General features: G+C 50.3%; 1 protein-coding gene across 1 annotated transcript; it reads left to right on the top strand.

Annotated features, from left to right (window-relative positions):
• The first annotated feature begins 958 nt into the window (after window positions 1-958).
• Window positions 959-16,637, top strand: PPP5C (protein phosphatase 5 catalytic subunit). The gene is made up of 13 exons (XM_081962338.1): window positions 959-1,323; window positions 4,168-4,409; window positions 6,602-6,749; window positions 7,685-7,806; window positions 8,255-8,320; window positions 10,276-10,374; window positions 10,844-10,949; window positions 11,077-11,219; window positions 11,354-11,441; window positions 12,616-12,656; window positions 12,922-13,100; window positions 13,609-13,690; window positions 14,442-16,637. Exons 1-13 carry the CDS (start codon window positions 1,185-1,187, stop codon window positions 14,502-14,504), a joined length of 1,518 nt encoding a protein of 505 aa, XP_081818464.1. The 5' UTR covers window positions 959-1,184; the 3' UTR covers window positions 14,505-16,637.
• The last annotated feature ends 2,527 nt before the right edge of the window (window positions 16,638-19,164 follow it).

Genomic DNA, 19,164 nt, shown 5'->3' with positions numbered 1-19,164 from the left:
GAGTTTCTGAAAAGAAAGGAGCAGTCTTGGGTATCCCACATGTTCACCCCAACTTACTTAGCTCCCTTTGAATAGTCATGACTTGAAGAGTTAAAAGCAAGTAGGGAAGATTGCCAGTTTCTAAAAGAAATCTACTTGAGAGATGTAAAAGAATTCGGGTGCAAAATAACAGATCCAGCCAACATAGTCTTTTCAGTGCCACAGAATTTTTGGATATAGATTTGGGTGTGATCCAAGAAATCACCATCTTTTCAATCAGGGAAAATTGGTGGGGAAATGCTATTAAAAATGACAAATGAAAAAATGAAGAATAAAGAGAAAGCAGCAAGAATGGAGAAATGATATGGGTACCTAAAGCTGGTTTTTCAAACTTGGCCACTTTGAAGATGAATGGACTTCAACTCCCAGAATTCTCTAGCCAGCTGGCTGGGGAATTCTGGGAGTTGAAGTCCATTCATTTTCAAGTGGCCATGTTTGGAAAAAAAATACTGCTTTGGGGAGTTGCACAAACGCATTCCTTTCTTTTTGTGAACCATGCTTTCACAGCTTCGGATGTTACCATAACATTAGCAGCCAATCGTGGTTTAGTAAACCCATCATGGCTTAGCTGGCTTAACTCTCGAGGATTCACTACAAAGAATAAACTGACCGGGAAATATTGGCTGCAGGTGGTGCTGACAATCCTTGAACTTATAATTAATATTTATTCTTACTTTCTCCTTTGACACCCATGTTAGCCCAACATTGCAAACTATGCCCAACTACACGAGGTGGCCGGGCCGAAGGATTTCAGATGGGCCAATCGCATCCACTCCCCACTTCTCAGTCATATCGCGGCAGCCAATCCGGACTCCTGAAAACGCCCCCCGTCCTAAACGGCTGCCCTATCCCGATGTTTGCTCCACCTTTTAAGCGGCGCTCTGGCCCGCGAGAGGGAGGAACGGTCTTCTCTATGATGAGGCGCAAGTCCTCCTTCTCCAGCTGCTCGCGGCGCTTCTGCGCGTGAGCGGCACGCGCCAAGCCCCGCCCGCCACTGACGTCTCCGCCGCAGGCTCCGCCCCCGCGCGCTTTTCCCGCTAAGCGGTGGTTTGCGACGGGCGGGCTTGACGGCTGCTGGGTTTCTCCCCCCCTCTCGGCCCCCCGTCGCTGGTTGTCAGGGCGCCTCGCTTTACGGCCCGGCGGCGATGGCGGAGGGAGAGCGGGCGGAGAACGGCAACGGGGGCGAAGGAGGAGGCAGCGCCGGGCGGCCGCCGCAGGAAGGGGAGCCGGGGGCGCTGGAGCGAGCCGAGACTCTCAAGACGCAGGCGAACGATTACTTCAAAGGTAGGGAGGGAGGGGGGAGAGGATGAGGCGGGGGGGGAGGAGGAGGAGGAAGGGGGCGGGGCCAGGAGAAGGGTGGATCCGGATGGGAGGGGCCAGCGGCGGGGAGGGAGGGGCCTCCGGCGGGGCGGGGCCATAGCCAATTGGCAGGCTAGGGAGAATTAATTCCTCGTGGGCTGGGTGGACTCCAAGTCCCATCGTCCCCGGCCGACAGAGGGCGTGTGTGTGATGGGTTTTGTAATCCAGGGTGATGATCTCCTTGGAGTGAGAGTGTTGCCCCCATCCTCTTTTTTTTAGCGGTGGTGGCTGATGGTCCGTGTGTCCTCCATTCCTGGGACAGCATGGACTGCAGCACCCATCTTCCACAGCAGGAGAGGCCGGTGGGAGTGGGGAGCCTAACAAGGCCTGGGTCTGGAGGAAGGGGCTTCCCCTGATGGGGGTCTCCTTGGAGGCCAGCCTGGCAAGCGTTGGGGGAGCCCCAGGCCTTGCCTATATACAGGGGCTTTGGCTTGGCTGTGGATGATGGGAAGAAGCCGCCAGGGAAGGGTCTTCCCTGTGAAAGGGATTTGGAGCATTGGCAGAGCCAGACCTGACGGACACAGAAAAGCCTTGGAAGGAGGAGGAGGAGGAGGACTAGGGGTGACCCGAGAGCATACAATATTTGAGGGGCTAGAAGACCTCCAAGGCCCCTTCCAACTCTCTTATTCCAAAGCATCTGAGGGTAGAACAGGAAGCAACGGATGGAAACCAACCAAGGAGCTAAGCAACCTGGAACTAAGGAGAAAACTTCCTGACATTGAGGACAATTAACCAGTGGAACAGCTTGCCACCAGAAGTTGTGTGTGCTCCATCACTGGAGGTCTTTAAGAAGAGATTGAGCAACTAGGTGTCCAGAATAGTATAGGGTCTCCTGCTTGAGTAAGGGGTTGGACTAGAAGACCTCCAAGGTCCCTTCCAACTCTGTTAACATTCAAGAGAAGGGGATGCTGGCTGGTATCCCCTCTTTAGCTGAAACAGGCCTGCAGTCCAAGGAAGAGGAAGGAGTATTAAGTACGTTCACTGCCTTGAGTTACTTATAATAAAGGTGAGATAACAATCTAATAATAATAATTGCCTCTGTTGATTGCAAGCAAGGGAGCCCAAAGCATTCCCAGCATGGCTCGTTGTCTGGATACCCACTGGAATCCTCTTTTTCCAGCCCAGTGATCCATCTGGAGAATTAAGCACTGACATATATGTTATAATCAGCAATTTGTAGAGCTTTGGGAATGGACAGCCAGCCAGACCCACAGTCAATTTGTAGAGCAAAGTTCCTTGGTCGGTAGGCTGGCTGAGTCCTTTTCCTGTGTCCTTTTCTTCCACAAATTGGAAAAAAGTTGCCTGCAGAATAAAAAAATAGCCATTGAATTCTATTTCTTTTGCCTTTTGGGGATTCAACAGGAAGCGATCCCCCACCCCCCAAGTAGGCTCCCAGGATCCCTCACCCCCCCCCCCCCCAAGATTTCTTAATTGTTGCCTTTGAGAATCAGTTTCTAATGGTGGATTAATCTGCTTTCTTGCTGGCCTAGTGCTTTTTGCCCCCAGGTTGTGTTTCCAATGAAGTTGGTTATTAAACCACCATTTGGCCTGCCAGCGTGTGGCTGTCTTTTAACCCTTGCCAGGGGTGGCTTATGCCCTGAAGGGAGAGGGTTTTTTTTTATATCCTCTTCGTTTCTATTTCATTCTGGCTTTGGTGGAGCCTTGTTGCATAACACAGGAACTTTGTCTCTACAACAATGTACTGCTTTTTGCTTTTTTCCCCCCCTGACACCCTTGACGCTGGGGGATTTGGGGATGAGGGTTCAGGGCAAAATCCATGCGATGGAAAACATTCTAAAAAGACAGTCAGCTCATTGCCCAACACTGAGTAGACATAGTGCTCCGTTAGCTGAAGTTTTGCTTCAAGGCTGAGAATTATGAATAGGGCAAAAATTGTGGGGTCCTTGGTCCTCTCTGAGCTTGGTGGCTTTCTTGCAGGCGTTTAATTATCCGACTAGGTAACTCCATCAGTGCTGGTAGAGAGAGGGGTTCGTGGAGAGGAAGACGACTGTGGGGTCCTTGGTGTTCTCTGAGCTTGCAAACATTTCATTACCCAACTAGGTAACATCATCAGTGCTAGAAGAGAGGGGGTTTGTGGGGAAGAGGAGCGGGGGAGGAGAATGATGAAGGAGAGGAAGAGGAGGAGGACGAAGAGGACTGTGGTGCTCTGTGAGCTTGGTTGTTTTCTTGCAGACGTTTTATTGCCCAACTAAGTAACATCATCAGTGCTAAGAGGGGGTAGAGGTTTTTTCTCATTTTAACAAACTAACAATCATGGAACCACTTTCAGCAACAGGGACAGGGGAAGCCACTAAACATATAAAATAAAAACAAACTGGATATAGAGACAGACAAACAACAAATAGAGATAGATAGAAATGGATGGATGGATGCAGATAAGATATAGAGAGACAGATAGGGATGGATGGTAGGTAGGTAGAGACAGACAGACAGATATGGATAGATAAATAGCTAATGGGTGGAGGGTTAGATGGATGGATGGATGGAGTGGATGATTGAGAGAGAGAGAGAGATAAATAGATGATAGATGATAGGTAGATAGCAATAGATGAGAGAGAAACGAGCAGAAGATGGATGGATGGATGTGAGAGAAACAGACAGAAGATAGAGAGAGATGAGATAGATAGAGAGATAGAGAGACAAAGAGACAGATATGCATAGATAAATAGATAATGGGTGGGTGGATAGATAGATAGATAGATAGATAGAGCTGTTCTCCTCATGCCTCCTTCCTTTCTCCCCCACCAGCGAAGGACTATGAGAACGCAGTCAAGTATTACACCCAGGCCATTGAGCTCAACCCCACCAATGCCATCTATTATGCCAACCGCAGCTTGGCCTACCTGCGGACGGAGTGCTATGGCTACGCCTTGGCCGACGCCACCAAGTCCATCGACTTGGACAAGAAATACATCAAAGGCTACTACCGCCGAGCGACCAGCAACATGGCCTTGGGCAAGTTCAAGGCGGCTTTGCGGGATTACGAGACGGTAAGAGAGAGAGAAACGGGGGGGGGGGGGTGTTGTACGTCGGAGAAGGTGGGGGAGCAGACGTTATCCCGCCCGTGGTGCCCAGGCAGCAGTAATGCAGCCCCACAAGGTTGGGAACATTTTAACATCCTACATAAATTTGAGACCTCAATCGTCTTCTTTTAACGGCCCCATAATCCCTTGCATCGGGGTGGAGTCTGGGGGCAACTGAATGGACTTGAGTGTTTACTGGCCGGATGCCCTTCCCTGTCGCCAGTGCTGAGTTATATTCAGCAGGTATATTCTCATTGTGCCCAGAGAGAGAAATATCTTCCTCTACCTAGGATCGAACTCACAGCCCTCCCGATTGTGAGATGAGAGTTCCACCTCTAGGCCACGGCACCCACTCCACTGGAGACCACAACGCAGCCCAAAATTTATATTGGCAACTGAGATATTTGTTAAGTGAGTTCCCCCCCTCCCCCCATTTTACGACCTGCCTTGCCATAGTTACGTGAATCTGGCTTCCCCACTGACTTTGTTAGACGGTCATAAAATGGCATCTTGTGACCCCTGGGACACCGTGACCGTCATAAATATGACACAATTGCCGAGCGTCCGAATTTTGATCACATGACCCTGGGGCTGCTGCAGCAGTCATAAGTGTGAGAAATGGCCCCTGAACCCTTTTTTCCAGTCCTGTTGTAACTTTGAATGGACACTAAATGAATGGTTGTATGTGGAGGACTGTTATTTACGTGCATTGAGTACATCCTATCTTTTGTACGTGGCCCAAGACCGTCCCTCTTCCCGCCCAGCGGCCCAGACCAAGCCCAAGGGTGGGTCAGAGGGGCAAAAGTAGATTAGAAAATAGTTTACAATAATACAAAACAATACAATAGCAGAGGTGGAAGGGACCTTGGAGGTCTTCTAGTCCAACCCGCTGCCTAGGCAGGAAACCCTATACCGTTTCAGACAAATGGCTATCCAACATCTTCTTAAAGACTTCCAGTGTTGGGGCATTCACAACTTCTCGAGGCAACTTCTGTTCCACTGATTCATTGTTCTCACTGTCAGGAAGTTTCTCCTCAGTTCTAAGTTGCTTCTCTCCTTGATTAGTTTCCACCCATTGCTTCTTGTCCTACCCTCGGGTGCTTTGGAGAATAGCTTGACTCCCTCTTCTTTGTGGCAGCCCCTGAGATATTGGAACACTGCTATCCTTTCTCCCCTGGTCCTTCTTTTCATTAGTTTAGTTTACTTGATTGTCATTGCATCTTGTACAACGAAATGAAATGCGGTCATTAAGCACAACATCAGGGGGCGGCTGGTTTCCTCATTAACTTATTGGAAGCTGGCAGTGAAGATCGCAGGGGGTGAGGATGTGACTGTGGGAAGCTCTGACCCTTGGAACTGTCTGCCGGTTGCATCCTCATCCTGTGACTGTGGGGGACACTGTGACAGCCACAACTTCAAGGACCAGCCTTAGGTCTTCTTGTTGAGCACTGTTGTATCTTCGAATGGCTGCTGAACAAGAAGTCACTAAGTGAGGACTACCTGCATAGTCCAGAGCCCTTCCCTTTCTTTCATGGTTGACGAAGCATAATGATACCCCTGACAACAACAATCGGACCAACCATTTGGGGGGGGGGGTGTCTCTGTAGTGCCCTGGGGTCTCTGGCCTGCTGGCAAAGCCATCTCTTCATCCCTTTTGAAAGAATGTCGGGGGAGCAAGCTTATTATTTCTGCAAGGAGGAAGTTCCACACGCATCTTCAATAGATAAGAACATTGGCAATTAAGGAGACAGAACAATCTGATTATCATATGATATGGGAGGTTTTTTTTTTAACCAATGGTTAGAGAACAAAAAAGGAAATTGGAAATAAAAGAAGAAGATAAGAAGAAGAATAGAAAACGTATTGAGACAGTATGATGAAAATCATTGCAATTAATGTTATAATTGTATATATGTTAGAAGATCTGTCAAGAAGGAGATGAAGACATCTATAAGGTTTAACTGTATAATGTACTATAATTTATGGAAGAATGTCACACGGAAATATCTCTGTGCCCAGGCGACACAGCGCTTAAGGAAAGATGGAATGCATGTATTTTAAATTTGAAAAATAAAAAACTTTTTATTAAAAAAAAGGGGGGGGGGCAAAACTGATCCGGGCATCCCCTTCCTCTACCTCTCCTCCCCTGCCCGCCCCAGGTGGTCAAGGTGAAGCCGAACGATAAGGATGCCAAGATGAAGTATCAGGAGTGCAACAAGATTGTAAAGCAGAAAGCCTTCGAGCGCGCCATCGCCAGCGATGAGCACAAGCGGTCGGTGGTCGACTCCCTGGACATTGAGAACATGAGTGAGTCAGGGCAGGAGAGATGGCATTTGGGGTGTGTGGAGGTGTTGCGGTGGTGGGTTCCGGATCACATTCCAACCGGAACGGGCCCGTCGCCGCCCACATGGACGTGTGCATGCATCATAGCTGCCAGCCACGCTTCCGCAAGCCTCTGCCATGCTCCAGCTGCTAAGCGGAGTGTTGCGCAGGCAGTGTTTGCACCGTGTGCCTGCGCGGAAGCGCTGAAGGCTTTAAAGAACAGGGAAGGAGCTCGGCGGGCAGGTAGCTCTCCGGAGTACCGTACTGGAACGGTACCCAGTGCTCTGGGCAGGCTCCCGCCTGCAACCCGCCACTGGTGTGTTGTTTTTGGGAAATGTAGCAGGGTCCCCTGCGCCTGGAGGCTGCTACTGCCTCTTTCCAAAGACTTCTTGGGCTATCCCCCTCCCCCGAGAGTGGAAAGGGGAGGGGGGCTGAATCTTAAGCAAACTGGCAGAGGAAAGCTGGTAGCCCAGGGGCCCAGCTGCATTGAATTGGGGCATTGCTCACCAACCTTGGCAACTTTAAGATTTGTGGACTTCAACTCCCAGAATTCCCGAGCAAATCTGAAGTCCACTCAGCTTCAATTTCAATAGCATGCTGGCTGGGGAATTCTGGGAATTAAAATCCACAACTCTTAAAAGTTGCTTGAGGGCTGAGAAACATCTGGGAGTTGAAGTCCACCAGGCTTAAAAGTTGTTTGATCACTGGGGGATTCTGGGAGTTGAAATCCACAAGTCTTAAAAGTGGCCAAGCTCTGAGATCCTACTGCTAAAATGGGAACTAAGAGAGCAGCACCAGCCTTTCCTGGAAGTCAAGCTTGGTCCCCACCTTGGCGGGAGGGGGAGACCCCTGGAAGCATCCGGCTTCTCCCAACTCCTTTGCTCACCTGAGTCCTCCCCCCCTCCCCCCCTTTTCTTCAGCCATTGAGGACGAGTACAGTGGGCCGAAACTGGAGGACGGGAAGGTGACTTTGGACTTCATGAAGGAACTGATGCAGTGGTACAAGGAGCAGAAGAAGCTACACCGGAAATGTGCATATCAGGTAGCTGCCTCCTCCCCGGTCCCTTCTACAGGTGGTCCTCGACTTACGATCTTTGCCGGGACCCGACTGTCAGGGCAGTCATGAAACCAGTGATTTCCCTGACTCCATTTTGCGACCGTTTTTCCCCACCGCCATTAAGCCAATCGCTGGGAGGGTGAAGCGGATGGTGCGGTCGTTAAAAGGGAGTCCGGCTGGTAAGGCTGCCGCTTGCACATTTGCGCGGCTGCAGAAAGGCTTCAAATTGGCAGGATGATATTGCGACCGTTGTAAGGGCGAGGACAGTTCGCAAATCACGGCTTCCGAGGCCGTGGTCCCGTTGAACTGTTGTTAAAATGGATGGTCGTAAGTCGAGGACGGCCTACATTGGGAAAGGCCTCCCTTGCAGCCCAGGATATTCCGTTCGCCTTTCCTACCTGCCTGTCAACCACTCCTCTTTTCCTTCCTGCAGATTCTGGTACAGGTGAAAGAGGTGCTATCAAAACTCCCCACCCTGGTAGAAACCACGTTAAAAGAGGTAAGGGCTTCTTTCTACCTGGAGTAGTGGGGTGGTTTTTTTTCTGAAACAAGGTTTTTTTATTCTTTGTTACATATTTAACTTCTTTTATCAACAGAGTGTTGCATCTTCTCATAGGCATAATTCCTTTTACATCATATTTCCATTTCCAATTTCAGCCATATTATTTTCTTTAAATAGTTTCCATCTTAGATTTAATTTCTTCTCAATAAATACCATATTTTTCGGAGGTTAAGACGCACCTTTTTCCCTCAAAAAAGAGGCTGAAAATCTGGGTGCGTCTTATACTCCGAAAAATATGGTAAACAATATCATTCTTTGCCTCTCCAGTTTAATCAAATTTTAACATTTCATTTCCATCTTTTTATTCTATTTTACTATAGGTAATATATATCCTCAGATTTAATTTTGTATAATGAACATTTCGTTTATTCCAGGGGTGTCCAAACTTAGGAACTTTAAGACTTGTGGACTTCAACTCCCAGAATTCCCCGGCTGGGAGTTGAAGTCCACAAGTCTTAAAGTTCCCAAGTTTGGACACCCCTGATATTAGTCAATTACCCACGATTAATATATCAATCTATTTCCCTCACATCATGTTGACCATATCCCATTAACAATATTAACATACTTCATTTTTTTCTACTGGTAAACGTTTTCCTTCTTTCCTCCTTTTCTAACCATTTTCTCTTGGTCTCTCAGAATCTAATCTTCCCTTCTTTTATATTCTCTCTTCTTTCCACCCACTCAGCTAGCTTTTGCTTTTTCTACCTGCGGATTGTTTGCGTGGTTTATTATTGCATCCACCAACACAGCCTGCCCATTTTCAAAGTTGCAAGTCGGGGCGGCACTCAGAGGGTTAAAACAACGAAACAAAACCTTGTTTTAAAGAAAAACGGAAGAAAGAAAATGAAAATAATTGCATCTTGCACCCGTGATCCCTTCCTTATTCCCACAACTTGGGATATAAAAAAGACTCTTTAGTCCAGTGCTTCTCCATCTGGCCAGCCTGAAGATGGGTGGACTTCAACCCCCAGAATTCCCCAGCCAGCTATGCTGTTGAAACTGAAGATGGGTGAGCTTCAGCTTCGCTGGGGAATTCTGGGAGTTGAAGTCCACTCATCATCTAATCGCCAAGCTTGAGAAAGATGCTTTAATCGCACTCTTGGATGATTTTTGACCTGCCACCAACTTGGTGTTTTGATGGTAAGAAAGTGACACCTCCAATTATCCCACCAGTTAGAAACAGTAACAGAGTTGGAAGGGACCTTGGAGGTCATCTAGTCCAACCCCCTGCTCAAGCAAAAGACCTGTACTAGGGATTTGAACCCCCGAACTGCCGACCTTTTTGATTGACACGCCCAATCTCTTAGCCACTGAGCCACCTAGTCAGGTTATCTCCACTGGTTCATCCCAATGCTATCTGCTTCCTTTGATCTTGCGTACCTGTCCCACAGGCCCCTCCCTCCACGGGCCTCCTCTTTCCCAAAGCTAACCAGAAATAAGCAGCTGTCGGCCCCCAGCCCCCTTTCCAAGGAACTCATTAACCTCTTTGGAGCTGGGGAGAGGGCTGGTGGCGGGGACACGGCCCTGTAATTAAGTCAGGTGGATCAGTGTCACTCACGCACAGGTGCGCCTGCTGGGCCTGGCTGAGGTGACACAGGGGAGCCTCTGCTGAGCTTGCCCCAAATTCCGTGGCTTTCTTCTTATCTGCCTGAAATTGGGGTCATTTTTGTCTGATGAAGCAGAGCGGAGCCTTTGATGTCTGTCTGGAAGCGCCAGGGAGCTCTTTCCTGCGTCCCTTTATGAATTCGCTCGGGGCACCGAGTCTCAGTGAAACCACGAGAGGCAAGCAAAATTATCCCGGTGATAAAAAAAAAAACACCACGCTCCTATCTGACTCATCTTTATGACCTCTACTGACTGACTGTCTTCTTCCTTCTCCTTTCATCCAGACGGAGAAAATTACCATCTGTGGAGACACCCACGGACAATACTACGACCTCCTGAATATATTCGAGCTGAACGGGCTGCCCTCCGAAGATAATCCATACGTATCTTTTGGGGGGGCTCGTTGGGGAGGCTTCTTGGGAGAAGGGCAGCTGTAGAGCTTCTGGGTCAAGGAAGGAAGGGAAGGAGGGAAGGGAAAGAAGGAGGGAAGGAGGAGTAAAGGAAGCCAGGAAGGGGAGGGAAGAAAGGAAGGAAAGGGATTAAGGGAAGGAGGGGAGGAAGGATGGAAAGAGGAAAAAAAGAAGGAAAGGGAAGGAAGGAAGAAGGAAAAGGAGGGAAGGAAGGGAAAGGGGAAGGAAAGGGAGTAAGGGAAGGAGGGAGGGAAGGGGAGGGAGGAAAAGAAGGAAGGGAAAGAGGGAAGGAAAGGGAGTAAGGGAAGGAGGGAGGGATGGAAGGAAAGGGAGTAAGGGAAGGAGGGAGGGGCGGAAGAAAAGAGGAAGGAAGGAAAGGGGAGACAGAAAGGAAGATTTGCATTTCCCGTGTTATTTCCTTGAACAAGCCACCCAACCGCAGCTCTTCAATGGGGACTTTGTGGACCGTGGGTCCTTCTCGGTGGAGGTGATCCTCACCCTCTTCGGATTCAAGCTGCTCTTCCCCAACCATTTCCACTTACTCCGAGGTCAGCCTCGCATCCCCCACAGACTGGCAGGGACAGGGGTGGGGGTGGGGTGGCCCCTCCCTCCCTCCCAGCTCCGGCCTCCGTCCCCCACCCCTTGTGCCTCCCGATTCCTCTCCTCCTCCTCCAGGGAACCACGAGACGGACAACATGAACCAGATCTACGGCTTCGAGGGCGAGGTCAAAGCCAAGTACACGGCCCAGATGTTTGAGCTCTTCAGCGAAGTCTTTGAGTGGCTGCCCCTGGTGCATTGCATCAACGGGAAAGTCTTGGTAAGGGGGCTGGGGGGGGGGGGAGGAAGGGGCGGGGGCTGGCTTGGCAGAAGAAGCCAAGATGGGAGCCTGGGGGAGATGTTGGCTGGCGGCCCCCCACCTCTCTGATGTTGGGGCTCCTCTCCCCCCGCCAGATAATGCATGGTGGACTCTTCAGTGAAGACGGCGTCATGTTAGACGATATCAGGAAGATTGAGAGGAATCGCCAACCTCCAGACTCAGGTGAGCAGAAGACCTGAAGGGGAAGGGGACGGGGGTCTCGCTGGAGAAGGTGCTTGACCCTGAATTCTGCTCCTTCACCTCCGGCAAAGTTTTCAAGGGAGGATTTACAGTCACAGACCTTCTCTGGCTTGGAGAGCTGACAGGCCGATAGCTGCAAAACCTGACAAGGAATGGAAGGAGGAAAGGGAAGGGAAGGGAAGGGAAGAGAGAGAAGGAAGGAACGGAAGGAGGGAAGGGAAGAAGGAAAGAGGGAAGGAAGGGAAAAGGAAAGGAAGGGAGGGAAGGAGGAAGGAAGGAGGAAAGAGAAGGAAGAAGGAAAGAGGGAAGGAAGGGAAAAGGAAGGGAGGGAAGAAGGAAAGAGAGGGAAGGAGGAAGGAAAGTGAGGAAAAGAAGGAAGGAAGAAGGAAAGGGATGAAAGGAAGGAAGGAAGGAGAGAAAGGGAAGAAAGAAAGAAAGGGAGATTTGCATTTCCCATGTTATTTCCTTGTACAAGCTGCCTCACCTCAGCTCTTCAGTGGGGATTTTGTGGGCCGTGGTTCCTTCTTGGTGGAGGTGATGGTGGAGCCTCAGAGAGTCAGGAACCAATGAAGGGAACTCATGTTCTCCTGCAAACACCACTCCCCTTTCGCTCCTCTTTTATTCCCTCTGGGAGGGGCCATTTACCGTCCACCTGTGGCCTTCCTCCCAAGTCGACCCCTGTTCTTTAGCTGTTCCCTTCGTCTTGCAACTCTGCACATGCGCACACTGGGAACAGGCTCCAGCTGTTCTTCTGCCTCACTGATGTCTGACTCCGAAGGCAGCTGATAATTGTCGGCCAGCCCTGGCCCCCTCTCTGCCTCCGACACAGAGCCCTCATCAGAGCCTTCCCCAGACTCCAGGACTGGCCCATCTTCCTCCCCAACCTCCTCCTTGTCCGAATCTGCTGCCAGCTCTGCTGGTGGGCCACAACATTGTGTTTTTGAACTTTGCCTCCTCACCCCATCAGTAGAAGCTTAGCTAAAGTATTTCAAGGTAGCTGCATGTTGAGGCTGCCGGTGGATTCTTGGTAGATGAGCAAAACCCCAGTGAGATTTAGCAAAACGTTTGCTCTTGTCAAGAATGGTTTACTAACGTTCCGTTTTGTCTTTTCCTCCCCCTCCCTTCTTCTCTTCGCTTGACCTCTTCTCCTGGGCAGGCCCCATGTGTGACTTGCTGTGGTCCGATCCCCAACCCCAGGTGAGTCCAGCTTTGCCACCCCAAGGCGTCCTTCAACTTTGCGCCCAGCTCTTGGGCGTTATCTGAGGTCCACCTTATCCCCACACCCAGGAGTCACTTCTTTCAATGCTGTTGTAAGTTCGGTCACCAAACGAACAGGATGTAAGTCGAGGATCGCCTGCAGAAGAAGGGGAAAAGACCGGCACAATCGGATTCGGCCCGATTCGGTTGTGACGGCTCTTGTTGACGGGACGGGGTCAACGTTTTGTTCCTTTCTCTCTTTCAGAACGGCCGGTCGGTCAGTAAGCGAGGAGTGAGCTGCCAGTTCGGCCCCGACGTCACGAAGAGTTTCCTGGATAGCAACCACTTAGATTACATCATCCGAAGCCATGAGGTGAAGCCCGAAGGATACGAGGTGGCTCACGACGGGAAGTGTGTCACGGTTTTCTCGGCCCCCAACTACTGGTGAGTCGGGGGGGGGTTGGTGGGACGCCCCCCACCCCCTTTAAATGGGTTCTCTCTCTGGTGGAGGAAACTGAACCGGGGGGGGGGGGTGCCCTGAAAGCGGGCAGGAATCAGGAAACCCCTTCCCCAACTCAACAATGTTGATTTTTGCAAATGGCTTGGCACGGAGATCGTTATAGGTGGATCTCTTGCACACACACACACAAAAAAGCCAATTAGCTGAATGCCCTTCCCTGGAAGGGGGGGGAGAGGAAACCCCCCACCCCACCCCCAGGATGTACAGTTGGTCCTCAAATTACAACCGTTCATTTAGTGGGCATTCAAAGTTACAACAGCCCTTAAAATAGTGACGGACAATGATTTTTCATGCTTACGGAGGTTGCCAAGATGCCGTTGGGGAGGGAGGAGCAAGGGGCGGGGGAGAGGGGAGAAAGAAATCCTCTTCCTGCCCCTCCAGCTGTTTTGAGAACAGCTGGCCAAGCTCTTTTCGCCCTCCCTCTTTTGCCAGTGACCAGATGGGTAATAAGGGGGCCTACATTCATTTGCAAGGCTCGGACCTGCGGCCGGAGTTCCACCAGTTCACAGCAGTGGTGAGTCCTGGCTTTTGGGGCCGGGGTGGGGTGGGGTGGGGTGGGGTGGGGTGGGGTGGGTGGGGTGGGGTGGGGGCTGGCGCTCCGGAGTGCTTGCCCTGCACTCGGGCATCTGGGTGAGGCAGGCTGGGAGGAGAAGGTGGGTGCAGTCACTGAATTTTCTTTCTTTTTCTTCTTCCTCCCTCTCTGCCCTTCTCTGCTTTTCTTTCCTTTCTTCCTTTTCTCTCTATTCTTCCTCCCTTTTTGATCTGTTTTTCTGTTCTTCCCTCCTTTCCTGTTCTTTCTTTCCTTCCTTCTCCCTCTATTCCTTCCTTCCTTCTCTATTCCTCCATCCATCCTTCCTTTCCTTCCTTCCTTTTCTACTCTTCCTTTTCTATCTGTTCCTTCCTTCCCTTTTTCTCCATTCCTCCATCCTTCCTTTCCTGCTTCTTCTTTTCTTCCATTCCTTTTTCCTTTCCTTCTCTGCTCTTTCTTCCTTTCCTCTCTGTTCCTTCCTTCCCCTTTTCTCCATTCCTCCATCCTTTCTTCCCTGCTTCCTTCTTCTTTCCATTTCTTTTTTCCTTCCTTCCTTCCTTCCTTCCTTCCTTCCTTCCTTCCTTCCTTCCTTCCTTCCTTCCTTCCTTCCTTCCCTACTCTTCCTTCCTTTCCTCTCTGTTCATTCCCTTTTTCTCTATTCCTCTACCCTTCCTTCTCCGTTCCTCTTCCCTTCCTTCCTTCTTCCCTTCCTTTTTTCCCCTCTGTCCTTCCTCAGCCTCATCCAAACATTAAGCCCATGGTTTATGCCAACTCGCTGCTGCAGATGGGGATGCTATAAGGCCGCCTTCTGCCTCTGCTGACCGGCCCCTTCCTCCTCCCAGACCGTCTGGAGGTCCACTCACCGAGCAGCGACGGGATTTCGGAGAGTGGGGTTTTTCCCCCCCTTTTTTAATTATCATTTCTCCCAACATCAGCCTTCACTACGGAGCAGAACGATGCCGCGGCCAGGGGGACAGAATGGGACGGGGCAGCCGAGGGACGCCGGAAAGAATCCTGCGGCAGGGTCGAGGGAGGGGAGACCCCCTTCCCTCCTAGGGCAGGTAGAGACCCCAGGTGGCTCTTTCCTTGCGCTCGCTCACCTGGAGGGCTTCACCTGTGGGAGAAACAGCAGTCGGGGAGCATTAAGAAAGAAAAGGATTTTCTTTTTTTTAAAAAAAAAATATTATATATTTTGGAAGACTGTATTTATTTCCCAGGTCCTCGGTTGTTGTTGCTGGGGTTTTTTCTTTCTTTCCATAGTCCTCACCGCCTTCCTTTCTCTGCCGCCAAGAAAGAAGACCCAGGGGGGGGGGAAAGGGTCGGTGCGCTTGCTTATGAGCCACCGGGGGCATCCCTCCGTCCTGTGTCCTCGTCGCCTCCCTCCCTCTGCTGATCAGCCCCCGTGTCTGTTGGAGCCGTAATCCAGGGAATACACTCCAAGATGGGGTGGCCAAAAAAAGACCAGGGGGGGGGGGCGTCCCGAAGAGGAATGTGGGGGAGAATGAAAGGGTCAACTCTCGCCCGCCACCCCACACACACTTTCAGTTTTCTCCAATCATTTGATCAACGCTTTCTCCCCCTCAGTGACCTTAAGACAGGGGGAGCCTGGGAGTTGTAGTCCCTCTGTCTTAAGGTCGCCGAGGGGGAGAAAGCGTTGATCCATCTTGGCCAAGACCTCAATCGTCCATGATACTGACCAACAACTTTTCCTGCATCCTTGGGGGGGGGGGATGCATCCTTGCACCCCCTAAGGGTTAGTCCTGGGCTTGGGGGAAGAAAAATCCGAGACAAGGGGGTACAGGACCCCCCTCCCAGTCTCATTTTCCCGCTCATCTCCCCCCCCCTCTGGAAAAATCAATCAACCCCCTTGAATTCTTCTCCAGATCTTCACGCAACGCAGACTTCCCGGGACCCCTCCTCTCGCCTCAAGAGATACCCCTCCTTGTTTGCTATCCTGGTCAATCCAGGATCACCCTACCCAGCCCCCTTGGGGGGGGGGATTCCCCAAGTCCTAGAGAGGTCTGTCTTGTGCCCCACCTCAGACGGTGGTTTGGAGTAGACCTCTCCCATCTTGAATGCCCCATTCCCACAGCTTGGAAATCACACCGACTTTTGTTCCTTTGGAGAGAGGGCAGGAAACACACACACACACACACAAAACACACAACAGAGACCCACAGAGACCCAAATCCCTTGCTTCTCTCCCCCCCCCCCCGCCCCTTCCTGGGCGGCAGGGGAGACAAAGACCTCTGCTTCCTGGGTAGATGGTGACCTTCCAACTTTCCTTATTTCTTCCCTTTTCTTCCTCACTTCCTTCCTTTTTCTTTCTTTTTTTTGTCCCCTTTTCTTTCCTTCCTTTTCTCTTTTTCTTTCCTTTCTTCCTTTTCCTTCCTCCTTCCCTTCCCTTTTTCTTTTCCTTTTCCTTCTTTCCTTCCTCCCTTCCTCTTTTCTGTATTCCTTCCCTTTCCTTCCTCCCTTCTTTTTTCTTTTCCTTCCTCCCTCTATTCCTCCTCCTGTCTCCCCTTTTTTCTTTTCCTTCCTTCCTTCCTCTCTCCAAGTTCTCTTTCTCCGAAGCCTGTGACAAAAGAGGGGGCCCATGGCGGGGTGGGTGGGTTGTGGAGTCATAGAACTGGGAATGGGGATGAAGGCAGGCACCCCCCCCCCTCTCCCCAGCCCAGCCCTGCCCTCTCTTGCCCTGGGACAGCTCCTTTCAGCTTCTTTCATTTTTACTTTTGTGGCTGAGAAGAGAAGCAAGCGAATAGATGACAAGCACTTTGGTGTTGTATTATTATTATTTTTCTCCATGCCGACTCTGGAGGGTTTTTATATACATGCAGGGTTTCTTTGCCACTCGCCCTCCTGCCTACTGAGCTATTTTACTGTCTGTAATTAAACCAGAGATGTTTAAATAAAATAACTATTGAAAGATTGATCAATTTGGTATCACCCTGATTTCTTTCTTCCAAAAGATGAAATCCGCCTGAGTGTCGCTCAAACTCAGCTGCTTGAAGATGGGTGGACTTCAACTCCCAGAATTCAAGTTCATTAACATGCCGACGGGGGAATTCTGGGAGTTGAAGTCCACCCATCTTCAAGCAGCCCAGATTGAGAAATATTGATGTACCCCTGGTTTGAGTCAGCTCCCCTAAGCCAGAGACAACTTTGACTTGACTTTTATCAGCAAGTTGTGTATTACAAGCCATGTTTTGTAGCTTCAGATGTAGCCATGCTTGGTTTGTAACTTCACATGTAGTTTCCAAGCCAGGGCTGAACGTGTTGTGGTTTGGATTCTAGGCCAACTCCAACCTAGAATTATTGCTTATTTCTAAGCTACAGCCTATAATCGGGTTTCTAGCTGGCCCGCAAATTCAACTACGATTCCCAGAATTCTTAGTGGAGTATGTCAAATCGGGGATCCCCGTTGATTGGTGGAAAGTTCTGGGTGGAGCATCGAAGCTGCCAATGGTGGGAGTGGAAAGAGCTGATGGAAACACTGCCACCTCCTGGTAAAAAAAAAAAAGACTTCATTCTCGCCACTTTGCCCAGCCCCAAAATGCAAATTCCTTTGATGCACTTCAGCTTCGGTCCCCATTTACCGACCGTAATTGGGGCCAGGAACTCGGTCATTGAACAAAGCAATTGGTAGGTGCAATATGACTACATTTTACGATCCGACTTCAGCCTTCCTTCACTTTACAGACTCTGAAAGGTTCTAAAAGCAAAGATTGGTCGCAAAGTTATTTTTCCATCACCGTTGCAGCTGAGTGGTCACTAAATGAGGCAGTCACTAAACGAGGACTGGCTATGTAAAAGGCAGGAGAGAAGCAAAATCTGTTACAGAATCCAGTGTAGTTTAGCCAAGGCTTTTGAGTACTATGAGGAAAGTATAAGTCCTTGACTTACAATTCTTCATTTAGTGACTGTTCAAAGTTATAACAGTACTGAAAAAAGTGACTTGCGATTGTTTTTCAGTTGCAATCTTTGTCGCATCCTCACGATTGCGGGATCAAAATTCAGACAGACACTTGGCAGCTGATTCATAGTTATGACTGTGGTGGTGTCCTAGGATCACATGATCCCCTTTTGCGACCTTCTGACAAGCCAAGTCAACGGGGAAGCCAGATTCGCTTAACCTCTGGGTTACCAACTTATCAGCTGGCAGTGATTCACTTAACAACGGGATCGAGAAAGGCCGTCACATGGGGCAAAGCTCCCTTAACAACTGCCTTCCCTTAACGACAGTATGTTTGGGGTCACTTTTAGTCCTACGTTGAGGACTTAAACCTGTATAGGCAAATAATTTGGGCTTCTCCCCTTTTTATTTTTATTTTTGGTGGGGGGGGGGAGTGACCCAGAAGGATGCCTCAATAGGGAAAGGAAGTGTTTGCACCACAATAAAAGGAGGACGTGAACAAACAGGCTCAGATCGGAGTGGAAATTAGGTTAAACTTTGGGGTGAAAAACACAGTTCGGCTTGCCCAGACAGGAGTCCGGAATGTTTTTGTTCCAATCTGGCCGGAGGCTGGTGCCTTGTTTATTCCTGAGCCTCTGGGATGGCTCTGTGTGTGTGTGTGTATGTGTGTGCGCGCGCACCCCATTAGCAAGTCCCAGGGTCCTCCCTCCTTTCTCTGCCAAAAGAGCGGGCAAGGAAGGGGGCTGCTCCAAGCCCCCAACGGGGGTCGATCGCTGCTCCATTCGTTTCCCCCTTTTCCTTTCAGGAGGGTGCAGACGGACGGGAATTTCTCTCTGGCCTTCTCCTCCTCCTCCTCCTAGTCCAGAAATCTCACTCCAGCATCGTCTGCCTCGGAGATGCATCTCTGGTGGAACTGGTTTCCCAGCCCGGATTTCTTTTCACAGGGACATGCCAACCCCCCCCCCCACCCCCCACACCGCACCAATTTTCACTTGGAAAAAAAAAACACCCTCCCATGCCATGGGGCACTTCTCCTCCGATCGGAGCCGAGAGAGAAGAAAGGTTGAGTTTTTCACCCATCTCTGCCTTCCTGGTTTCCCTCCCTCTCCAAAAATGGCTCACCGGGATTTCCCTAGCCAGCTAAGAGTTAATTCCATCTCAAGGGGGGGGGGGGGTTCAAAATGGCCCTCTTTGTTTTTGGCAGGAGGGGGGGCACTGGTTTTTCTTTTCCCAGAAGCAAAATCCCCATGGAATCCCACTGGCATCTTTAAACCCACCCACCCCCAATAAAGGGGCTTTATGTGGGCTGCAGAAAGTGGGGCAGACGTAGCAAAGGCCGGGCTGCCTGGGGGTCCTAAAACAAACAGAGAAGAGCTCGTCCTGGGGGAGAGGGGTTTGGGGGAAGGGGAGGGCGGACATGGCCCGTTGGGACGAGCTCCTCTCTCTTTGTCAGATGACAAGAGACTCCCTTTCCAGGGGACCAGGCATCTCCCAGGGAAGCGTATCTAGAATTTCCCTTATTTTTATTTCTGGTTTCCAAGTTTGG

The sequence above is a fragment of the Natrix helvetica genome (assembly GCF_964273705.1).
Source record: "Natrix helvetica genome assembly, chromosome: 9".
NCBI lineage: Eukaryota > Metazoa > Chordata > Lepidosauria > Squamata > Natricidae > Natrix > Natrix helvetica.
The sequence above is the reverse complement of the archived record's forward strand: the minus strand, read 5'-3'. Positions and strand labels throughout refer to the sequence as shown.